General features: G+C 41.8%; 1 protein-coding gene across 5 annotated transcripts in view; it reads left to right on the plus strand.

Annotated features, from left to right (window-relative positions):
• Positions 1-22,331, plus strand: part of LOC132825862 (ras-specific guanine nucleotide-releasing factor RalGPS1-like) — a 781,992-nt gene that overhangs the window by 163,063 nt on the left and 596,598 nt on the right. For all 5 annotated transcript variants that reach the window (XM_060841441.1, XM_060841437.1, XM_060841440.1 and 2 more), the window contains one exon: positions 725-852. In XM_060841441.1, coding sequence (XP_060697424.1) covers positions 796-852 — 57 coding nt within the window. In that variant the 5' untranslated portion in view covers positions 725-795. The remainder of the gene's footprint in view (positions 1-724; positions 853-22,331) is intronic.

A 22,331-nucleotide genomic window follows, 5' to 3' on the forward strand; every position in this document is an offset into this window, starting at 1 on the left:
TGCTTTCAGTCACATCGTAGTGTTTCTGATATATCCAATACAGACCTATTCTTCCAAGCATTTGAAAAGCTTTCTATAAGAGTCTAACATTGTTTTGAAATGGAAGAACAGGAGATGTTAGTGGTGCCTTCTGTCATGTTTGATTTCTGAAACGGTGTACACAGTTGAGTTGGATGTGCTTTGTAATAAGCTGCAGTGGAGGTGTTCCCTGTTAAACTCATTGCTTAAAAATACATATCCAGACCTAGCATTTATACAGTTATTTCCAGATGTTCACACATGGTTTAGATGAGGAGGAGATGGTAATGTGTAAAAGGCTGACGAGCTGAGCTACAGACAGCATTACTACATTTGGCACTGTGTATATGGCGTTTTAAATTGTATTTTACATGAACTGGTCTCCCCCCTTGATTATTCTGCTGTTGTGGCTTTGAGTTGCCTTTATTCACTATGGCTGGGGTACCTTGCTGAGAAAGTGTTGACCAAAAGAAGCAAATTAAAAATAACTAACAAGATAAGGGACTGTTTAACAGCCCTTGTAGGTCTGTGTTGAGGATTTATTATTTTTGTTTGCAGACACTGCATTGTGATGTAAACCAATCCAATATCCCCATGAATGAACCATGAGGGAGCATGGAGATAATTTATTTCTGCCTCAGCAGGACTGTGTCTGTAATGCAAATGCTGCCAATCTATTTTGGCTGAACTATCTTTTCTCTTGCAGGGTTTGGCCATCTATCGCGTGCTGCCACCAGCTGAGACAAAACTAAACACTGCTCAACCAGCAAGGGGAGCATGTACAAGAGGAATGGCCTGATGGCCAATTTGAGAGTCACGTCTGCCACACCAGAGGTAAGGAGTCAATGTGTGGATACCTCTCTCCCCTTCAGATGGGCAGAATGAGCCAGCTGTGAACACGAGCCATTTATCCTGTTGGCCTTTATCCTCCTGGCTGTTGACAGCACGTCTGAGATTTGTTTAATTTGCAGATGTTGAAATGATATCGCATATACCAGTCTAGGTTATTTATACATAATCAAATAAGAGACCACACCGACCCCTGCTGGTCATACTATGTACTTCCCTGCAATCTGATAAACAGCCAGTGTCCAATTAAAATAAACTTGATGCATGATTTCTGAGGTGATTTTCTTAATGTCTGTCCAAGTCCTTGCAGTGGTGCTTTTCCTCAGCAGCCTCTAACCCCCTCCACTGTCATAGTGTAACCTTTATGACCCACTGTGACTGACACTGGAAGAGATGTTCCCACTGCCCTTTTCATCCAAACCTCCATTAAAATCCCCATTTAAAAATTGGCTGTAGGCATTTCTAACAAAGTGGCTGCAATTGTTCCACCTTTCAGCGGCTGTGTATTTTATTCATTTTGATGTGCCATTTAATTCAAGTAGCACATTCATATGGAGAGCCTGGTTTCTGTTTGGACGAATTGGACATTAGAGAACCACCTTTTCAATATTTATTTTTGGCCGTGTGTCTGCTGTTGCTCTGGTAGCACCCTTACTCTTCTATCACAAGGTTTTTGGTTCAAGTCCCACAATAGGCCTTGGGTACAACATCAAGGCTGACACAGAAGGAGAAGTGAATTGTTATAGCATCCTCTTGCTTCCTATATGGCCACAGGAGGATGCTATTACAGTATTTATTTATGTATGTTTATTCTGGAATTATGCCTATTTACAAATAGGAACATCTCACTGCGGACCTTGAATTGAGGAAATAGGACAAGAACTGGGATGTAGAATATTATTACAGAGGTTGAGCAAAGGAATTGGATTACTCTGATAGTAAACAGCTGGGAAAACTTTATCCGAAAACCTTGTGACCAACTGTTTTGGATAAAGGATGTTTTTCGAGGCATTTACCCATGATTCATTTGGGCCCATTTGGAGAAAAAGTCCTTTTGGGGAAAAAAGCTTCGCTTAGTGCGAACAGACCTAAAAATAAAGTTTTCTTGAAGTCCTGAGCATTCTTGTAGATAAGTTTTTGTCTGTTCATATCCATTTGGGCCAAGCAAATTCTTTTGTTCCAAAGAGCCCATACTTGGTGCGCACAGGGGCTGATTAGCTCAATTGACTGTATGGCTGTTCTGTGATGCAGCGTGCCACTCCCAGCATGGGTTCAGTTCCTGCACAGACTGAGGTTACCAAGAATGATACACCACCTCAACCTGTTCCCTTGCCTGAAACATGGTGACTCTGAGGTTAAACCACCGCCAGTCTGCGCTCTCATTTGAGAGAGAGATGCCCTATGGTTTAGTAAGACTGTGGCGACTTTGCCTTTACTCAGTGTGTCTACAGGACCATTTGTGTCCACTTTCAAAAAGATCTTCCGATTTTAGGTCTTTTTGATTTTCAGAAGAGCAACCTGCAATACCAAAGGCAAGTGGTGTAACATTATATGGGCATTATGTAGTTACTGCAAATCAGGTAATAGATTGTAATTCACCTGACAAATTGCCCAATAGATCTGTATGCTATAAAAACTGCAAGAACTGCAGATGCTGAAAATCAGGAATAAAACAAATTGTCAGGAAAGTTCAGCAGGTCCGGCCGCATTTATGGAGAGAAATCAGATAAGATTTTGGGTTGAGTGACCCTTCCTCCGATCTGGATGCTTTGTTGTCAGGAAGTCAAAGCTTTTACAAAGTCAAACCTGACAAGTAAATGCCTATCTTTAACTTGAATTAGATGATCAGTCAAAGTCATATTTGACTATTAATACCCGCATGGGTCTCTTTCAGTTTCATAGGCTGCTATTTGGTGTTGCTTCAGCCCCTGGAATTTTTCAAGAGGTAATGAGCCAAATTTTGCAAGGAATTCAAGTGTTATTGCGATTATGAACGTGCAGCAGATCCACGATGGCAGGCGGAGGAAGGCGCTGCAGTATTTGAAAAAGCATAAAGTTCAAGCAAAGGCAGTCAACTGTGAAACATTTCAAAATTCTGTTGAGTATTAGGCTCACAGGGCAGATAATGATAGCTTATTTGCGGCCCAGAGTAAGATTCAAGCAACATACCCACATCATTAGTGTTTCAGAGTTAAGACCTTTCCTTTCTACAATAAATTCATAATAAATTTAACACGCCTTGTTGCATCTGTTGAAGAAACTCTTGAGGAAGGTGTCCCATGGCTTTGGACAAAGGAGAGTGATAAAACAGTCAAGCTGTAAAGGTAACTTGGAGGTTGGCACAATATTTTTACATTATGGGATCGAGGTTCACAAGGAGGTGTTGGCAATTCTGGTAAGTATGAAAATAGTTAAGTCTCCTGAGTCAGATGGGATTTATCCTCTGATTCTCTGTGAAGCCAGGGAGGAGATTGTAGAGCCTTTGGCTTTGATCTTTGTTATCATTGTCGACAGGAATAATGCCAGAAGACTGGCGGATAACAAATGCTGTCCCCTTGTTCAAGAAGGGGAGTAGAGACAACCCTGGTAAATATAGACCTTGTGAGCCTTACTACAATTGTGGGTAAAGTGTTGGAAAAGAGAGAGGATTTATAATCAACCAGAAAGGAATAAGTTGATTAGGGATAGTCAGCACTGTTTTGTGAAGGGTAGATCATGCCTCACAAAGCTCATTGAGTTCTTTTGAGAAGGTTACCAAACAGGCAGATGAGGGTAAGGCAGTTGATGTGGTGTATGTGGATTTCAGTAACATATTTGATCAGGTTACCCATGGTGGGCTATTGCACAAAATAAGGAGACCTGGGATTGAGGGCGATTTAGCGGTTTAGATCGGAAATTGGCTAGCTGAAAGAAGCCAGAGGGTGGTGGTTGATGGGAAATGTTCATCTTGGAGTTCAATTACTAGTAGTGTACCACAAGGATCTGGTTTGGACCACTGCTGTCTGTCATATTTTTTAATATAAGACCTGGAAGGGGGTGTAGAAGGATGGGTTAGTATATTGTAGTTGACACTAAGGTCGGTGGAGTTGTGGATAGTGCTGAAGGATGTTGTGAGTTACAGAGACATAGATAAGCTGCAGAGCTGGGCTGAGAGGTGGCAAATGGAGTTTAATGTGGAAAAGTGTGGGATGACTCACTTTGGAAGGAGCAACAAGAATGCAGAGTACTGGCCTAATGGTAAGATTCTTGGCAGTGTGGATGAGCAGAGAGATATTGGTGTCCAAGTATATAGGTCCCTGGAAGTTGCCACCCAGGTTGATAAGGTTGTTAAGAAGGCATACAGTATGCTAGCTTTAATTGATAGAGGGATTGAGATTTGGAGTCACAAGGTCATTTTGCAGCTGTTCAAAACTCTGGTACGGCTGCACTTGATCTACTGCATATAGTTCTGGTCACCACATTATAGGAAGGATGTGGAAGCTTTGGAAAGGGTTCAGAGGCGATCAGAGGATGTTGCCTGATATGGAAGGCAGGTCTTATGAGGAAAGGCTGAGGGGCTTGAGGCTGTTGTCGTTAGAGAGAAGATAGTTGATAAGTGATTTAATCAAAATGTATAACATAATCGCAAGGTTCGATAGGATGAATGTGGTGTATATGGATTTCAGTAACACGTTTGATATGGTTCCCCATGGTAGGCTAATGGTGAAGGCTAATACAAGGGGACCAAGCTTTAAATTGAGGGGTGATGGATGTAGGATAGATGTCAGAGGTAGTTTCTTTACTCTGAGTAGTAGGGGTGCGGAACACCCTGCCTGCAACAGTAGTAGACTCGCCAAATTTAAGGGCATTTAAATGGTCATTGGATAAACATACAGATGAAAATGGAATAGTGTAGGATAGATGGGCTTCAGATTGGTTCCACAGGTCAACAGAATATCATGGACTAAAGGGCTTATACTGCGCTGTTTATGTTCTATGTTCAGTTATGATGTGTCCAAAAAGATTGAGCTGGTATATGATGCCTCTCCATAGTGGACGCTATGAACGCTCATTCTTGGATAATGGTGATGACAGTCCAGAGTGTAGTGCTGGAAAAGCACAGGAGGAATGAAGGGCTTTGGCCTGAAATGCCGTTTTCCTGATCCTCAGATGCTGCCTGACCTGCTGTGCATTTCCAGCAGCACACTCGTGACTCTAATCTTCAGCATTTGCAGTCCTCACTTTCGCCTAATGGTGATGACAGACTGATTGCATTTGCCTCAGTACCAGTGAGTGAAATTAAGCCTAGAATCTTTGATTTTTGGAGTTAGATGACTTATTAATATTTGTGCAGTATTAGTTTTGCAATCAAAACCAATTCTAAGCCTCTGGCAGTTAGTTTGAATCCAAAGGCCCCAGAATTCACTTTAATAGCAGCCTGAATGCAGCTCTCGACTTTGATTTTATCTTCTTCTAGAATGACATTAAATACAGATGGTTGGAAGATCATTGCTGTGCAATGCCATCTTCAGATTACTACAGACCAACAAAAAGGATATATTTTTCTTTACACATGTAGAAATGTTGCCAGGCACAGCACATGGTTTTACTGGGACAACTCTTAGAAGCCCATAGTATTAAGAGTATACAATTATATCACAAATGAGCAGCTAACACTGGAGTTAGAAATCAGGCTTCTTTTTATCTGCAAGACTGGGTCATCAGTTGATAAACACTTGGAGCAAGAGTTTTAAGTCTTGAAAGGTGCAGTTCACAGTTACCATGTGATCAAAGCTATTTTCTCATCAACCTGTTCAGAAATGTTATTACACATCTCTGGACCAAGTGGGTCTTGAACCCAGGTTTCCTGATTCAAGAGTAGGGATACTACCACCACAGCACAAGAGCCCTTGGCCAACACTACGGGATAAGCTTGACAAAGTGCTTAGTGAGAAGTTGCCTTTGGTGGCTAGAGGATGGCAGATGCTACACATTAAATTTGACTTGGCAGAACTTGAGGGACAGCAGCTACTCATTGTGATAGTTAGTGATTTATAATACATCAATTGGAACTTGGTTTTATTCTGAGAAGTCTCCGATTTAGTGAAAATGAGCAGGGGTAAAACACATCAGTGTTCTGTTCTATCATCCTATTTGGAATGAAGCAGCAGAACATACATGACAAATTGTTAGGTGTACTCTTGTTAAACACATGTTAGATACAAATTGGGAAAATATCAGGTGGTGTTGAATCGGAACCAGGTGGAAGTTTTGCCTATTTATCTTAACGCTTTAATGCCAGCTTAATTGTTTCAAGGGAGAAGGTCTCCTCTTGGGAAAAGGAAACCAGTGGTTAAGATAGACATGTAAACAAGCGAAAAGCAACAGATGTATAAGAAGTGCATGAAGCTTTGAACATTTTGTAGCATGATTATTGAGACAAGGAGATTGCACTAGCAACCTCTTGTGGCCATTTATGGATTATATATGTATATTTCAGAATAGGGCGGTTTAGGTCAGTGTTGAATCTCAGTACACTGCGCATTGTATGAAATCTGTCTTACAACCGTATCATGCAAATTCCATCGTGATGCTGTCTTTTTAGATATAAAGTTAAACTGGGGTCTTAGCTGTTTTGTTTGCAGGCATGTAAAAGATTTCCTGGAGCTTCTTTGAATAAGAAAAGAGGAGTTATCCTAGTTGAACTGCATTTATACCTTGTTCAGCATTATAAAAATCTGATTATCTGGTCATGATCACATTGCTTTTTGTGGGAATTTCTGGGTCAGTGCCTAGCAGTAGTTGCACTTTCACCCCAGCTTTTAAAAGAACTTCACTGGATCTGAGAGAACGAGAGAGGTGTAGGTCTTGCAGCTGCAGGCTTTTCTTATGTGTAATATATAGTAGAAGCAGAAAATTTTTAAGTTAATTTCTTTGGAACTTTTATAGTAAAAAAAAATGCAAAGAAGAAAAAAGGGAAGAAGGAGAGATTTTCTTTTTGTAATAGAGTTTGTGGGAGATGCCCTAAAGTTTTAAAAGGCACCTGGGGGGCAACCCTTTTTTACCCAGAATGCTTCATGTGTGGAATGATGTGCCAGAGGAAGTGTGTAGTGATTGGAACGAGGGCCGGGTGGATCTGATTCACTGAGTGATTGGGGCTGTTAACCTGGGCCAATTGGGAACCCTGGCTGACAGAGATAAGCAGGAGATTCAGAGAGTCTCCTCACTCTAGGGACAGGTTCAGAGCTAACTGGTCAGATCAGAGCCCGTGTACTCTGCACGTGTAAATGCTCAGAGACAAGAAACCGGCCTACATAGAGCTATTTCAAAGTGGTGGGTGCAGGTCCAATTATAACATTTAAAGGACATTTGGAATATTTCACAAATGGATATAGGCCAAGTACCGGTAAGGGGGACAGGTTTAGTTTGGGAATGTGGTTGGCGTGGACTAGTTGGACTAAAGGGTTTGTTTCTGTGTGGTATGACTCTAAACCTCTATATCCGATGTTCTCAAAAAACACATAAATGCCAGTCCTATCTCTTTGTGACTACCAAGTTGTCAAACATCTGTTTGGTTCAGATCAGGATGGGCAGCTCTTCGTCATAAATAATTTTATGCTTTTTATAATGCTGTGTAAGTCAGAACAAGATCATGAGCTATCATTACTTTCAAGATAAATTTACTTGCATTTTGTAAAATAAAACCAATCCCTGCCAGCAACATATTCTTAATTTCCTTGGAATACTCCAACTGCACTGACATAATGTCCCTGGTGTGTAGCAGAATTCCCACTTCTTTGCTTCTGTCAGTGGGGATGGGAGCAGCTGCAAGGAAACTTGAGAATGCTGTAGGGCCAGATTGGTTCCTCACATTGCTGTAACTGATAGACTGACAAGGCAATGAAAAAAAATCACTTGCAATCTTGTAGCGTTTGCAGAAATTTGGAGATCGTCAAGGGATTTTTTTTATTCACTCATGGAATGTGTGCATTGCTGGGCAAGGTCAGCATTTGTTACCCATCTTTAACTTGACCTTGAGTGAGCTGCTGTAATCCATGGGGTGAAGTTGCACCCACATGCTCTAATGAGGAGCTACCCAGGAGGTTGACCCAGTGGCAATGGAGGAAGCACTTGCAAAGTTACAAATGGTTCTCTGCTTGCAGGTTATGATGGAGAGATAAAGCAAGTAACTGCACCCTAGTGGGTCTTTGACCTCTTGTACAAGGAATTTGCCAGGAATTTGTCATCAGGGATGTGAGCAATTGGAAAAACATATGCTGATGAGAGGTTGTTGGCATGGTCTTGTCAAATGAGCTAGATGACACTTTATTTTTAGTGCAAAGTTGGTAGAGGGAGAAGAAGGATTATGGATACTGTGGATGTGTACTTCAAAGTTCCTTCTGAGTTATACACGCTAAAATTCAGGTGCATTTACTGGGGCAAAAGGCAACATCTACAGTAATGGTAGGCCATTGAGTCTGCTCTGCCTTTCAATGGCTGATCAGTGTATGTTCAACTCCATTTTCCTGTTTTATTTCCATTATCCCGGATCCCACTATACATTAAATATTACCTGCCTCTGCCCTGCGTGCACTTAACAACCCAGCCTCTACAGCTCTCGTTGGATATGACTTAGTTTCATGGATAAGAAATTGGTTGGGAGAGTTGAGAACAAAAGGATTATTATTATTTGCAAACATTTTTATTTTCAGTTTATTGCTAGACACCATTCCTTAAGCAGAGAGTGCTTCCCCAAAACCAAAGTGCCCACCGTAGTGTACATGCCATGGGAGAGTCTGTATGCACCAGTTTATTTTATCTCCATCACTGTTGACACGACATTGACTGGGGATGACGTAGGTGCGAAACATGATATTGAAAATTCATCACAGACCTGGAGTTAAAGTGAATTGGTCCGACCTGTGTATTGGTTAATGTATACAGAGAAGTTAAAGATGGCAGCAATGAAGCCTGTCTAAAGCTTAAAACCAATGAAGTTACAATTGGTCTATAAACTCTGATATGTCAGTACAGGCATGAATATTTTACAATGTTTATAAAAACTACATTACTTTTAAATGAACTTGGATGAAGCATTAGGATGGCTGCTAAGGAGAGGCAACAAATAAAACAGCAAAAGTCTAGCAAGCTTCTAGAAGGTTCCAAATTGAATTACAATGGGTGGGCTCTCCCCATTGTATGGGACTGTCTAAATGATACTGCTGTATGAACTTTTATACCTGCTATTGTTGAAGCTTACTCCAAGAGACAAAGACAATGGACTGAGACTCACTGGCTCCAGATTGCCCAGGAACTAAGATATTGGGATCAATTATTTATGAGTGAGGTCCAAAAAACATTGTATACAATATCAGTGGACTTTGACCCTGTGTATGAAACTGTTCTCTAATCCTGAAGTACTATATTCCAACCTGCACTAGAGGTCTGGCAGTCTGCAGATTAACATCAGTAATGCCAAAGTTGCGAGGAAAGGCTGCCTCATCCTGACTGTAAGTTTTGCAGTGCTCAAAGTCATTTAAAAGGCAACCACAGGCTTTTTCTATAACCTTCTGAATTCAGTTAGGTCTTCAGGTACAGCAGCCATCTGGACCGGTCCATCTGCCTTGCTTAACAGTCTTTACCTAAACTGCAGAGGCCCTTTTATCAAGATCAGACCCAAGCCATCTGAGTGTAACTGTGCTGCAATTCTAGAGTAGAAAACCTTTCTCTTTTGCTGGAAGGCACATGAACTGCTAACTAAAAGCAAAATACTATGGATGCTGGAAATCTGAAATAAAAGCAGGAAGTGGCAGAGCCTGTGGAGAGAAAAATGCAATTAACATCTTGAGTCCAGTATGACTCTTCTTTGGAGGAGCTGTAAACTGGGACAGGATGTACATGTATTTGGAAAAGCAAGGACTGATTAGGGATAGTCAACATGGCTTTGTGCGTGGGAAATCATGCCTCACAAACTTGATCGAGTTTTTTGAAGAAGTAACAAACAGGATTGATGAGGGCAGAGTGGTAGATGTGATCTATATGGACTTCAGTAAGGCATTCGACAAGGTTCCCCATGGGAGACTGATTAGCAAGGTTAGATCTCGTGGCATACAGGGAGAACTAGCCATTTGGATACAGAACTGGCTTAAAGGTAGAAGACAAAGGGTGGCGGTGGAGGGTTGTTTTTCAGACTGGAGGCCTGTGATGAGTGGAGTGCCACAAGGATTGGTGCAGGGTCCTCTACTTTTTGTCATTTACTTAAATGATTTAGATGTGAGCATAAGAGGTACAGTTAGTAAGTTTGCAGATGACACCAAAATTGGAGGTGTAGTGGATAGCAAAGGAAGTAACCTCCGATTACAACAGGATTTTAACCAGATGGGCCAATGGGCTGAGAAGTGGCAGATGGAGTTTAATTCAGATAAATGCGAGGTGCAGCATTTTGGGAAAGCAAATCTTAGCAGGACTTATACACTTAATGGTAAGGTTCTAGGGAGTGTTGCTGAACAAAGAGACCTTGGAGTGCAGGTTCATAGCTCCTTGAAAGTGGAGTCACAGGTAGATAGGACAGTGAAGAAGGTGTTTGGTATGCTTTCTTTTATTGATCAGAGTATGGAGTACAGGCATTGGGAGGTCATGTTGTGCTGTACAGGACAAAGGTTAGGTCACTGTTGGAATATTGCATGCAATTCTGGTCTCCTTCCTATCAGAAAGATGTTGTGAAACTTGAAAGGGTTCGGAAACGATTTACAAGGATGTTGCCAGGGTTGGAGGATTTGAGCTATAGGGAGGGGCTGAACAGGCTGGAGCTGTTTTCCATGGAGCGTCGGAGGCTGAGTGGGGTGACCTTATAGAGTTTTACAAAATTGAGGGGCATGGGTAGGGTAAATAGGCAAAGTCTTTTCCTTGGGGTGGGGGAGTCCAGAACTAGAGGGCATAGGTTTAGGGTGAGAGGGGGAAAGATATAAAAAAGACCTAAGGGGCAAATTTTTCACTCAGAGGGAGGTACATGTATGGAATGAGCTGCCAGAGGAAGCGGTGGAGGCTGGTACAATTGCAACATTTAAAAGGCATTTGGATAGGTATATATGTATAGGAACGGTTTGGAGGGATATGGGCCGGGTGCTGGCAGGTGGGACTATATTGGGTTGGGATATATGGTCGGCATGCATTGGTTGGACCAAAGGGTCTGTTTCCATGCTGTACATCTCTCTGATTGTTTGACTCTACTCTGATTTTGATTATTATAAAAATGAACTATCTTCTTCAGTTATAACTTTCCATGGTGCACGATGTGTGATGTAGTGTTAGAAGTGAATAAACAATCTTCCTTATTTAAATCCATGAAAGTCTTGCTACTGTCCACTTAAATTGACCTCCTACTGAAGAGGATTTGGGAATACACATCAAACTTTTCAAACAAAATTATTCAGGTTACCAACAAAAAGGGAGGGGCTTTGTGGAATTCAGTTTATGTCACATCCCTGCCCTCAAAAAGAATTGCATGTTTTTATTAGAATGTATTCCATGTAGACTCTTGCAACCAATCAGTCTTTGGGAAACAGTAAGTCTGTCTCTCAGTAGGACCTCTGAGTTATAAGTTTGACTTGAACACACAAGGCTAACACTTGGAAGTGCTGTTCTGTTGAAGGTGTCACCCCATTGATGGAAAATGACATCACACTTTGAAGAAGAGCTGGGAAATTAGCCCTGGTATCCTGGAAATCCCTTAATCAGGATAACAAAGATATTTTATTTGGCCATTATCAGATTGCTGTTTATGGGAACTTGCTTTTCTAAAAGGTATTCTTTGGACATAAGTGTCACTGGGCCAGCAGTTATTGCCTGTCCCTAGTTGCCTTTGAAAAGGTGGTGGTGAGCGGCCTCTGTGAACTGCTTCAGTCCATTTGCTGTAGGTTGACTTGCAATGCTGTTAGGGAAGGAATTTCGGGATATCGATCCAGCGAACATGGAGAAGCAGCAGTTGTTTTCCAAATCAGGATGGTGAGTGGCTTGGAAGGGAACTTGCAGGTGATGGTGTTCCCAGCTCTTGACCTTCTGGGTGGAAGTGGTTGTGGGTCTGGAAGGTGCTCTCTCAGGTGAATTGTGAATTTCTGCTGTGCACCTTGTAGCTGGTGCATACTGCTGCCACTGAGCATTGGTGGTGGAGGGAATCTGTTTTGTCAATGTGATGCTAATCAAGGAGAGCTGGATGCTGTCAAGTCCTGAGTGTTGACCGAGCTACACCCAGCCAGGATGGGGTGCATTCCATCAGATTTCTTGGTGTGTTGCTTTAGATGGAATACAGACTTTGGGAAGTTAGGAGATTGAGTTACTCGCTACAAGTTTCCCACCTCTGACCTGCTCCTGCAGCCAGTTCAAATGGCTAGTTCAAATTCTGGTCAATGGAAACCTCCCCGGGGGATATTGATGGTGGGAGGTTTGGTGATGGAAATGTGATTGAACATCCAGGCTGAGCTGTGCACAGATTGATGCTGGAAAAGCATAGCGGGTCAGGCAGCTTCCGAGGAGCAGGAGAATCGATGTTTTGGGCATAAGTCCTTCATCAGGAATGCATTCTTGATGAAGGGCTTGTGCCTGAAATGTCGATTCTCCTGCTCCTCAGATGCTACCTGACCTGCTGTGCTTTTCCAGCACCACACTCTCGACTCTGATCTCCAGCATCTGCAGTCCTCACTTTCTATCTGTGCACAAATTGATAGAGTCACTGCCGTAATAAAGGAGCTATCTTACAGCCAGTGGAGTAATTTTGAATGAGATGTCCTTCTATTGAGAAAGACACTGCGTAAATACATCTTTTCCTTTTTAAAGTCTGGATTCAGAGCTATTTAATGGCAGTTCCAATCTCAGTTAATCCATTGAATTTGTAATGCTTTCATGAGCATTTCCCATTTGAATGCAAATGATAAGGTGCAGATGTCATTTCCATTTCAAGTGTATGTTACTGATTCGACTGCATACAACGCAGTTTGCACCTGGAGGAAGTTATGTATTTTCAGAGCAAGCAATCACTCTGACCTATCTGTAAATGGTCTTGTTTCCTCCATCTTTTGGAAGTAGGTGAGGGTAGCCAACTTTCATATGTACCTCAACCATTTCAAAACTTATGAAATCAACTGCATTGCTCTCCTTATTTGTTGTTAGGATTAGCAGGAGTTGATGAATGCTGTTCCACAGCCCCTGCTTTCCACATTATAAATAAATATCATGGGTTGAGGTTCGATTTGGAATATGCACTTTGCCTGGAGTTGAAAGCATGAGGAATGTCCAATCTTGCAGACGTTACTAAGCTACAACTGGGGGCAAATAATGGAAAGCCCAAGTTTTTAAAAAAGGTTAACTGAGTGGGCAGAATGTTGACTGGTGCATATCAAAATTGTGATAGTCTGCCTGTGATAGGAAATGGCAAATCATTTCATGGATGAATCAGGCAAGTCCAATATAAACTTCAGATCCTTATTTCTGTCTTTTTTCCAACTTCTTGCCCTTAATTCCTGCTCAGAACATTGTGGGCACTAGCAATTTTAGATGTTTGCATTCATTGCTCAGACCTTTTGAGTACAGGAGTTGGGATGTTATGTTGAGGTTGTACAGGACATTGGTGAGGCTTCTTCTGCAGTACTGTTCCCAATTTTGGTTGTCCTGTTATAGAAAGTACATCATTAAATTAAAGAGAGTTCAGAAAAGATTTACCAGAACGTGGCTGGGATAGAGGGTTTGAGTTACAAGGGGAGGCTGGGTAGGATGGGACTTTTTTCCTTTGAGCATAGGACGTTGAGAGTTGACTTTATCGAGGTTTGTAAAATAATGAGGGATCTAGATAGAGGTAATGGCAGGTGTCTTTTCCCTAGTGTAGGGGATTTCAAGATGAGGAGGCATATCTTAAGGTGAGAGGAGAAAGAATTTAAAAAGATATGAGGGGTAACTTTTCTACACAGTGGTTTTGTGGGTGGAGTGAACTTCCAGAGGGAGTGGTGAATGTGGGTACAGTTACAATGTTTAAAAGACATTTTAGATAAGTACATGAAGAAGAAATATTTAGAGGATATGGGTGAAGCGCAGGCAGGTGGGACTAGTATAGTTTAGGATGATGGTCGGTTGGACCAAAGGGTCTGTTTCTGGGCTGTATGATTCTATCTGATGAACTTGACATGATCTGCCATTCAAAACAAAAGCATGATCATATTGATTCCATACAGAATATCTGCAGGACTTTTTCCTTTGGCACAAGATCTTTTCCTTGATGCCATTTGCTTTTTGAACCTCTGATAAAGTGTCCTGATGTATTGAGGACATGTAACAAGGTATTAAGTTAACATGTAACTCAAGCGGTCAGTCACTGTGGCTCTAATACAATGAGAACCCTGAGGGGCAGTAACCATCTTATAATAGAATTCTTCCTGCTGTTAGAGCGGGAGACAGTTGAATCAAGTTTGACGGTATTACAACTGAGTAAAAGTAACTACAAGGACGTGAGATGGGAGATGGCCAGAGTTGATTGGAAGGTGAGCCTAGCAGGGAAGATAGTGGAGCAACAATGGCAGGGGTTTCTGGGTAATTCAAGAGGCAGAGCAGGAATTCATCGCAAGGAAAAATAAACATACTAAAGGGGGAATGAGGCAACCATAACGGCATAAAATCAAAAGAAAACTCATATGATGTGGTGAAGATTAGAGGGAACCCTTTTTAAAAAAAAAGCTGTGGGGAGGAAGAAGACGACATGTGAGTAAGCTAGATAGTAATAGCAAAAATGTTTGGAAAAGTTTTTTTAGATATATTAAAGAGAGGAGCTAGTGTGGATATCAGACTGCTGGAGAATGAGGTTAGGGAATTAGTAATGGGGGACAAAGAAATGGCAGAGGAGCAGAATAGGTATTTTGCATCAATTTTCAGAATGGAAGATACTGGACCGTTAGGTGAGTCAGGGAACAGAGATGAGTGTTGTGGCTATCACTAAGGAGAAGGTTCTGGGGAAGCTGTATGGCCTGGAGGTCGATAAATCACCTGGACTAGGTGGACTACATCCCAGAGTTCTGAAGGAGTTAGCTAAGGAGATTGTAGAGGCATGAGTGGTGAGCTTTCAGGAATCAGTGGATTCAGGGAGGGTCCCAAAGGACTGGAAGTTGGTTAGTGTGACACTCTTGTTTAAAAAGGGAGGGAGGCAGAGACAGGAAATTAGCCTGACCCCTATCATTGGTAAGGTTTTAGTGTCCATTATTAAAGATCAGATTGTGGAGTTCTTGGAAGTGCAAAATAAAACAGGGTGGAGTGTAGAAGGATGAGGGGAGGGATCTGATTGAAACTTAGAGAGGCCAATGAGGCTTGCAGACACATACCGTGCATGGACTGGAGATAACTACATAAAGAAGCTATTATACGTTCAGTATCTGTGGGGCAAACTTTGCTTTCATGTGCAGAACTCTTCCTTGGGTATCGATAAATTATACTTTGTGAACCATTTTCCAAGGATTTTTAATATAATCAAAGAAAACTTTCAGAAATGCTGAATTTGTAGCCATTGGAAAACATGGAGGTGAAATGAAATCATTTTCTGATTGCACATCAGCAGCAGTGTCCTTTCCTTTACATTTCACACCACCTCTCCGTCTCTCACACACTTTCGTCACTGTTTCCTACTTAAGTGCTCTTGCTCTCTTGCGTTTGATGAGGAGAGTGAGATCTGCAGTGCTACAGTGACAGCTGCTTTTTAATTAATTCAAATTGAATGTCACTGTGTTTTGGATGAATATATAATGCTGCAAATGAGAGCATTTAAAACTGATGATGTGTGTTTTTGTTTCGAAGAATATATTAACAAAGAAGACTTGACATTTATTATAGACTGAGGAGTAGAAATTATTGGTAATATTTGAAGGTTGTGTTATATTCTTCTGACTTTTATAAAAGCTGCGTTAGCCAATTTCTTTTAAAATAGCAAATTGAATAAACATTATGCCAATATATTGGGGATTCAGCCACTGTTACTGTCAACAGCAATTTCTACACTCGAGTGTCAATACTCATAAAATATACAGCATTTTTACCAATGCCAGATGGAAGCTAGCAGTAATGGAATTCATCAGTGAATTTAATGGGTTATTTGCATAAAGATTGAACCACCTGGTGGCAGCAACAGTGGCAACCTGTACTCTCCCAGGGGAACAGTAAATATTACATGTCTTAATATCCTCACCCCACTCCTAGACATGTTAAACTCTGCCCAGTTTGCAACACACCATTCTAGTTACTGCATCTTGTCACGTAGGACAATTTGATGCTGTTCAGAGAATGGTTGTAGGTTAGTGCTGACACAAGATTTTAAATGATGCTCTTATGGACCAGACCACGCCCCCTCAAGATACTTTAAGACCGTAGTCTAGACCATAACTTTTTCTTATTTTGAAGGTAGATGGGAAGTGCAGTGTTCCAGATGTGATGTGACTGGTCAAATTACTCCAAGATAAGCAAAACACAATTTATTTAAACATTATAGTTAATACACAAACAAAAGAAAGAGGTGTTTAGAACAACTTAACTATTGGAAAACTTAACCAAGTAATAGATACAATACCTTTATTAATTAACTTCCAATATAGTAACATCCCATAAGTACATCCCTTGGCAAAAAGGTAAATTCAGGCACAGAATCTCACATGCAGATCTCTAATCCAGGAGGAAACAACATCAAGAGAAACTTGAGAAAGTAGCAGTTAGGAATCATTCATTGAAGCTTCCAACTTTTCTGAGACCCCAAACAGTTACTGATGTTTCTGAAAGAAACAAAACCCAGAATCTGGATCTGGAGAGCTGGTCACACCCATTCAGGCTGTTTTTTAAAAAAAAATGTCTTCCCAAGCTGTTTATTTGAGCCGTCTTCAGTAATGAGTTCGGCACCTCTGCCTTTTCAATCTCTCTCCAAAAACAGCTGGGACAAAATAACCTTTTTAAAATGACAGCATTGTCACAATGCGGAGCTAATTACAGTGGGTAAATGAATGAGGTATAATCTAATGAAAAGACAGAACAAGACTAATAGGTTGAAAAGGCTTATTTCTATGTTCTCATTTAATGCTAATGTATAAGTTGTTTGGGAATGGTACATTTTATTACTTACTGTTGTTACCAGAGATGCATTAAACGGATGGGGCTGACATTTGTACCTCAGAAGAAGTTGCCAATGACATATCTTGATTGCAGCAGCACCAATGATGTGAATAGTTTACAGTTCTTCTGTGTCTCAGTCAGCTGATGGGGAGAAAGGGAACAGAGTACAAGATATACCGAGTGCTCGGTAGAGAATGATGAAGACCCAAAGTACAGAGTATAGACAGAGAGTAACAAAAAGTTCAAGTTAGGGAGCAGAGAAATGCCACCAAGTTAACTTTAGTGAGAAAAATTCACAAACTAATAGAACAGAAAAAAAATTGATCTGTGAAAGGCAAAACATGAAAAACATACTTTGAAAATGGTATAATGATTGGAATGAAGTCATCCAGGTGGACCTCAGAATGTGAGTTCCCTGATTGGGCTGTTAACCTGGTCTAATCATAGGAAGCCCTCTCTGACAGATAAACAAGACTGTCAGGAGTTCTGTTCACTCTCGGAGTTGTCCCTGAACTAGCTGGGTCAGTGTTGTGTACTATACACGTGTAAATAAAGCTGCAAATGTGTTGCTGGTCAAAGCACAGCAGGTTAGGCAGCATCTCAGGAATAGAGAATTCGACGTTTCGAGCATAAGCCCTTCATCAGGAATAAGAGAGAGAGAGCCAAGCCGGCTGAGATAAAAGGTAGGGAGGAGGGACTAGGGGGAGGGGCGATGGAGGTGGGATAGGTGGAAGGAGGTCAAGGTGAGGGTGATAGGCCGGAGTGGGGTGGGGGCGGAGAGGTCAGGAAGAGGATTGCAGGTTAGGAGGGCGGTGCTGAGTTGAGGGAACCGACTGAGACAAGGTGGGGGGAGGGGAAATGAGGAAGCTGGAGAAATCTGAATTCATACCTTGTGGTTGGAGGGTTCCCAGGCGGAAGATGAGGCGCTCCTCCTCCAGCCGTCGTGTAGTTGTGTTCTGCCGGTGGAGGAGTCCAAGGACCTGCATGTCCTCGGTGGAGTGGGAGGGGGAGTTAAAGTGTTGAGCCACGGGGTGATTGGGTTGGTTGGTTCGGGCGGCCCAGAGGTGTTCTCTGAAGCGTTCCGCAAGTAAGCGGCCTGTCTCACCAATATAGAGGAGGCCACATCGGGTGCAGCGGATGCAATAGATCTATTGCATCCGCTGCACCCGATGTGGCCTCCTCTATATTGGTGAGACAGGCCGCTTACTTGCGGAACGCTTCAGAGAACACCTCTGGGCCGCCCGAACCAACCAACCCAATCACCCCGTGGCTCAACACTTTAACTCCCCCTCCCACTCCACCGAGGACATGCAGGTCCTTGGACTCCTCCACCGGCAGAACACAACTACACGACGGCTGGAGGAGGAGCGCCTCATCTTCCGCCTGGGAACCCTCCAACCACAAGGTATGAATTCAGATTTCTCCAGCTTCCTCATTTCCCCTCCCCCCACCTTGTCTCAGTCGGTTCCCTCAACTCAGCACCGCCCTCCTAACCTGCAATCCTCTTCCTGACCTCTCCGCCCCCACCCCACTCCGGCCTATCACCCTCACCTTGACCTCCTTCCACCTATCCCACCTCCATCGCCCCTCCCCCTAGTCCCTCCTCCCTACCTTTTATCTCAGCCGGCTTGGCTCTCTCTCTCTTATTCCTGATGAAGGGCTTATGCTCGAAACGTCGAATTCTCTATTCCTGAGATGCTGCCTAACCTGCTGTGCTTTGACCAGCAACACATTTGCAGCTGTGATCTCCAGCATCTGCAGACCTCATTTTTTACACGTGTAAATAAAGGGTGACTTACTGATGGGGTACCAGTCTTCATGGAGTTATTTCAAATGGAAGTGGGAGATGAGCAAAGGTTTGGTGGGAGAGAGAGAACTTTTATTCTTTCCATGTACAACAGTACATATAATGTGACCAATTGAATGAAGTAACATTTGCTCTCTGCTTCAGTTGGGGACCTGGTTTTAATTTACTGTCAGTTTAATCTGAAATAGCTGGTATGGTCTCTTAAAATCTTAATTGTTCCGAAAATGTCTCACGTCCATTGAATGAACAAGTTCAACAAAAGAGAGAATACCATTCGCCATTCTGAGTGGAGGATTGAGCTGATTTTGATTGCTGATGCCATTATTAAATGGTTCTTGGTTAGCTGTTATACAGTACTTTGTATTCCCAGAATGTGCCCCAGTTCCAGTTTCAGGATAGAACTCCCTAAACACCAATGTGAACTTTCATTCCATCTATAGCTGTCTTTGTGGCATTTTCTTAACCTTTCCAATTTGCTGTCAATCTGTGGTGAATTATGATCAAGTCAATATTGTAGTAATTATAGGATCCTTATGGTTGGCTGAACAAGACAAAAAATTCATTCCATGAGTGTAGGTTGTATGCAAAGCCAGGTTCCAGAGGTGAAAGTGCAGTCTGTTGAACCAATATATCATTAAGATCTCTGAGCCTTGGTATTCTTAAGCTTTTTGGCTTTATTCCAATTCCAATTTCTCTGCTGATGAAGTCCATCTGCAGAAAGAACTAGACAGCATTAGGGCTGCAGCAGATAAGTGGCAAAGTAATAATTTGCACCTGATAAGTACCAGGCAATGACCATCTCCAACAAGCTAGACTCTGACTTCCATTCTTTGCCATTTATTTGCACTGTCATTGCAGAATCTGCCTTTATCAACATCTAGGGGTTGACCATTGACAAGCAACTTAACTAGACTAGCTACATAAATCCTATGGCTACAACTTCAGACCAGAGGTTGGGTATGTCTCAGTGGGTGGCTCATCTTCTGATTCCCCCAAAACCTGTCCACAATCTCCAAGGCCCAAGAGTGCAACAGAATATTTTCCATTCATGTGGGCAACTGATAAAAATTTAAGAAACTCAACCTCATCTTGGACAAGGCAGCCTGGTTGATTGGTGCCTCATCCACCACCTTAAACATTCACTTTCTTCAACACTGACACACAATGGACATACCATCTCCAAGGTAACTGCAAACAGCCAACAGGGTTCCGTTGACAGCACCTCACAAACCCATCACCTTCAACACCTAGAAGAATAGTGGCAGCAGGAGCATGGCAATACTTTTTAAGTTCATGTCTAAATTGCATACCATCCCAGCTTGGTAATATATTGCCACTCCCTCTCTGTAGTTAGACCAAAGTGTTGAAAGTCTCTGTCAAACAGCACTGTATTTAACTTATATTGATTTGAGGGCAATTAAGAATGGAGAATAAATATTGGCCATGGCAGCAATTCCCATATCACATGAATGAATGAATTTTTCTTTAAAAAGCTCTGATTTCCAAATTGCTATTTGTAAAGCTTTTTGGTGATAACAGAAATCAGTTTCTGACTCTAGGCTGAGATTTGTTCTGATTTCTGGATTAGTCATAGAGAAAATTGATGGCCTAGAAGAAGGCCATTTCAGCCTATGTGGCCTGTGCGAGGTGACAATCTAATCTGATCGCACTGGAAGGCTAGCTTAATGCAAGAGTGAGGAGGAGGAAAGAGAACGGGTTTGTATGGAACTGTTCTATTCTTCTCAGTAAATTTGGAGTTGGAGTCTGAAGGTATTATGGTTTAGGTGGAGAATGACAGCGGGAGATGTGGAATAAGACGTTGGTGCCTTTAAACAATGGAATAAACATCCACCACTGTATCCACTCCTCAACCTGGTTATCAGTGACCAATAGCTCAGTAAAATTCAATAGGGAATGACTGCATGTGGAATGGGAATTATAGTCAGAGTCTGAATCCTCAAAGACCTTTCTGTCTTTTAGCTTCATGACACCATTGAGCCAATTCTCCTAGATTAGTCCATAGATTGTACTCCATTTCAACAATAATAATCTGCTTCTTCAAGTTCCTTCCTCTTGGATGCAGTGTTGCACCAGTCACTTATGCTGTAAGCACCTACACTTCTGTGGTTAGGTTTCATTGTTTATTATAGGATAATACTTGATAAGACTGAGGGAACTAGCCATAACTCCCACTTTGCCTGGAGAGGGCCCTAGATGTGTCACATATCTTGCTGGTGTTTCCATACAGAGCCACAAGCCTCTTGTTAGGATCATCTACCTCTTTCATCATTCTGGATGCCCTTGGAGAAGTGATACTCCCCATTTACATCAGATACAGTTGATGATGCCCTCATGTAATTTGGCTTATCAGTTGTGATGAGGTACCAGGGTTTGCCCGCTGGTATGCGGTACCAATTGCTAGGACACAGTGGGAGCTGAGCACACTATAGGACCCCCCACACACCCCGTTTGCCTTGCCAAGAGTCCCAGCCAGCTGTGAGGTACTCACCCTGCTTCTCTCATCCTCCATAAATCCCACCTTTACAATCTAATTGATGAAAGTGAAATGGCAATAATGATTTCCAATTTGGAATTTAATAAGACCGTTTCTAACTGAGATAAGCTCCTCTTATGTTGGTTACTGATGAAACTTGGGTTTGTTTCTGGTGTAATTAAAGACAGAGGAATAGTAGGATTTATTTTTGCAGAGAATAGTTGTCCTTAGTAAGTTCTGAAGTAGAATATTTTGTCAGTACCATTATAAATTTGACAAGACAATTTCCAAAATCCATTCCCTGTAATAAAACCATAAGAAAGAGGAACAGGGAAAGGCTGTTCAGCCCCTTAAGCCTGCTTCACCATTCAATCGGATTATGGATTATGCAGAAGAGTCGTCATCATTTAGCCACACCTATGTGGAACAAATTGTACTTTGCCACTCTATGTTCAAGACACTGTAATGCAAGCATGAAATCAATGAAGCTTTATCGCTTTTGAAAAATGTTGCAAGCCATTGTGCTAAAAGAATTACACTGAATTAGTGATTTGTGATTAAAGAAAATGAAGATTATAAATACAAGATTTGTCTTGGCATTATTTTACGTTAAAGATTGACTGAATATTGTTAGTCATAACTTGATAACACAATTTGTCAGAATCTTAGTAATGTATATCGAGGGGTAAAACAGTTTATACCCATAATTTCCCACACAGTTTCCAACCTATTTGGCCATTTGTATATTACTTTTAACAGCCAATTGGTGAAAGAAAATAGCAGAGTCAGTCTTTACTCAAAATAGATTTCACCAAATGAAGCATTGTAAGTATATATATCTCCTGACTCTGCACTATCCCAGTGTCAATAAATGTCACTTTAAATTTCTAAAGTGACTGGTGGTTAGCTCAGTTGGCTGGATGGCTGGTTTGTTTTTGAGTGTGATGCCAACAACATGGGTTAAATTCCCAATCCAGCCCCTCACCTGCAGCATCACTCCCTGACCCTCACTCCCCTCTACCTTCTTGAACCGATGTAGTCTGTGTGGTGAATGTAGAG

The sequence above is a fragment of the Hemiscyllium ocellatum genome, chromosome 21, assembly GCF_020745735.1.
Source record: "Hemiscyllium ocellatum isolate sHemOce1 chromosome 21, sHemOce1.pat.X.cur, whole genome shotgun sequence".
Classification (NCBI taxonomy): domain Eukaryota; kingdom Metazoa; phylum Chordata; class Chondrichthyes; order Orectolobiformes; family Hemiscylliidae; genus Hemiscyllium; species Hemiscyllium ocellatum.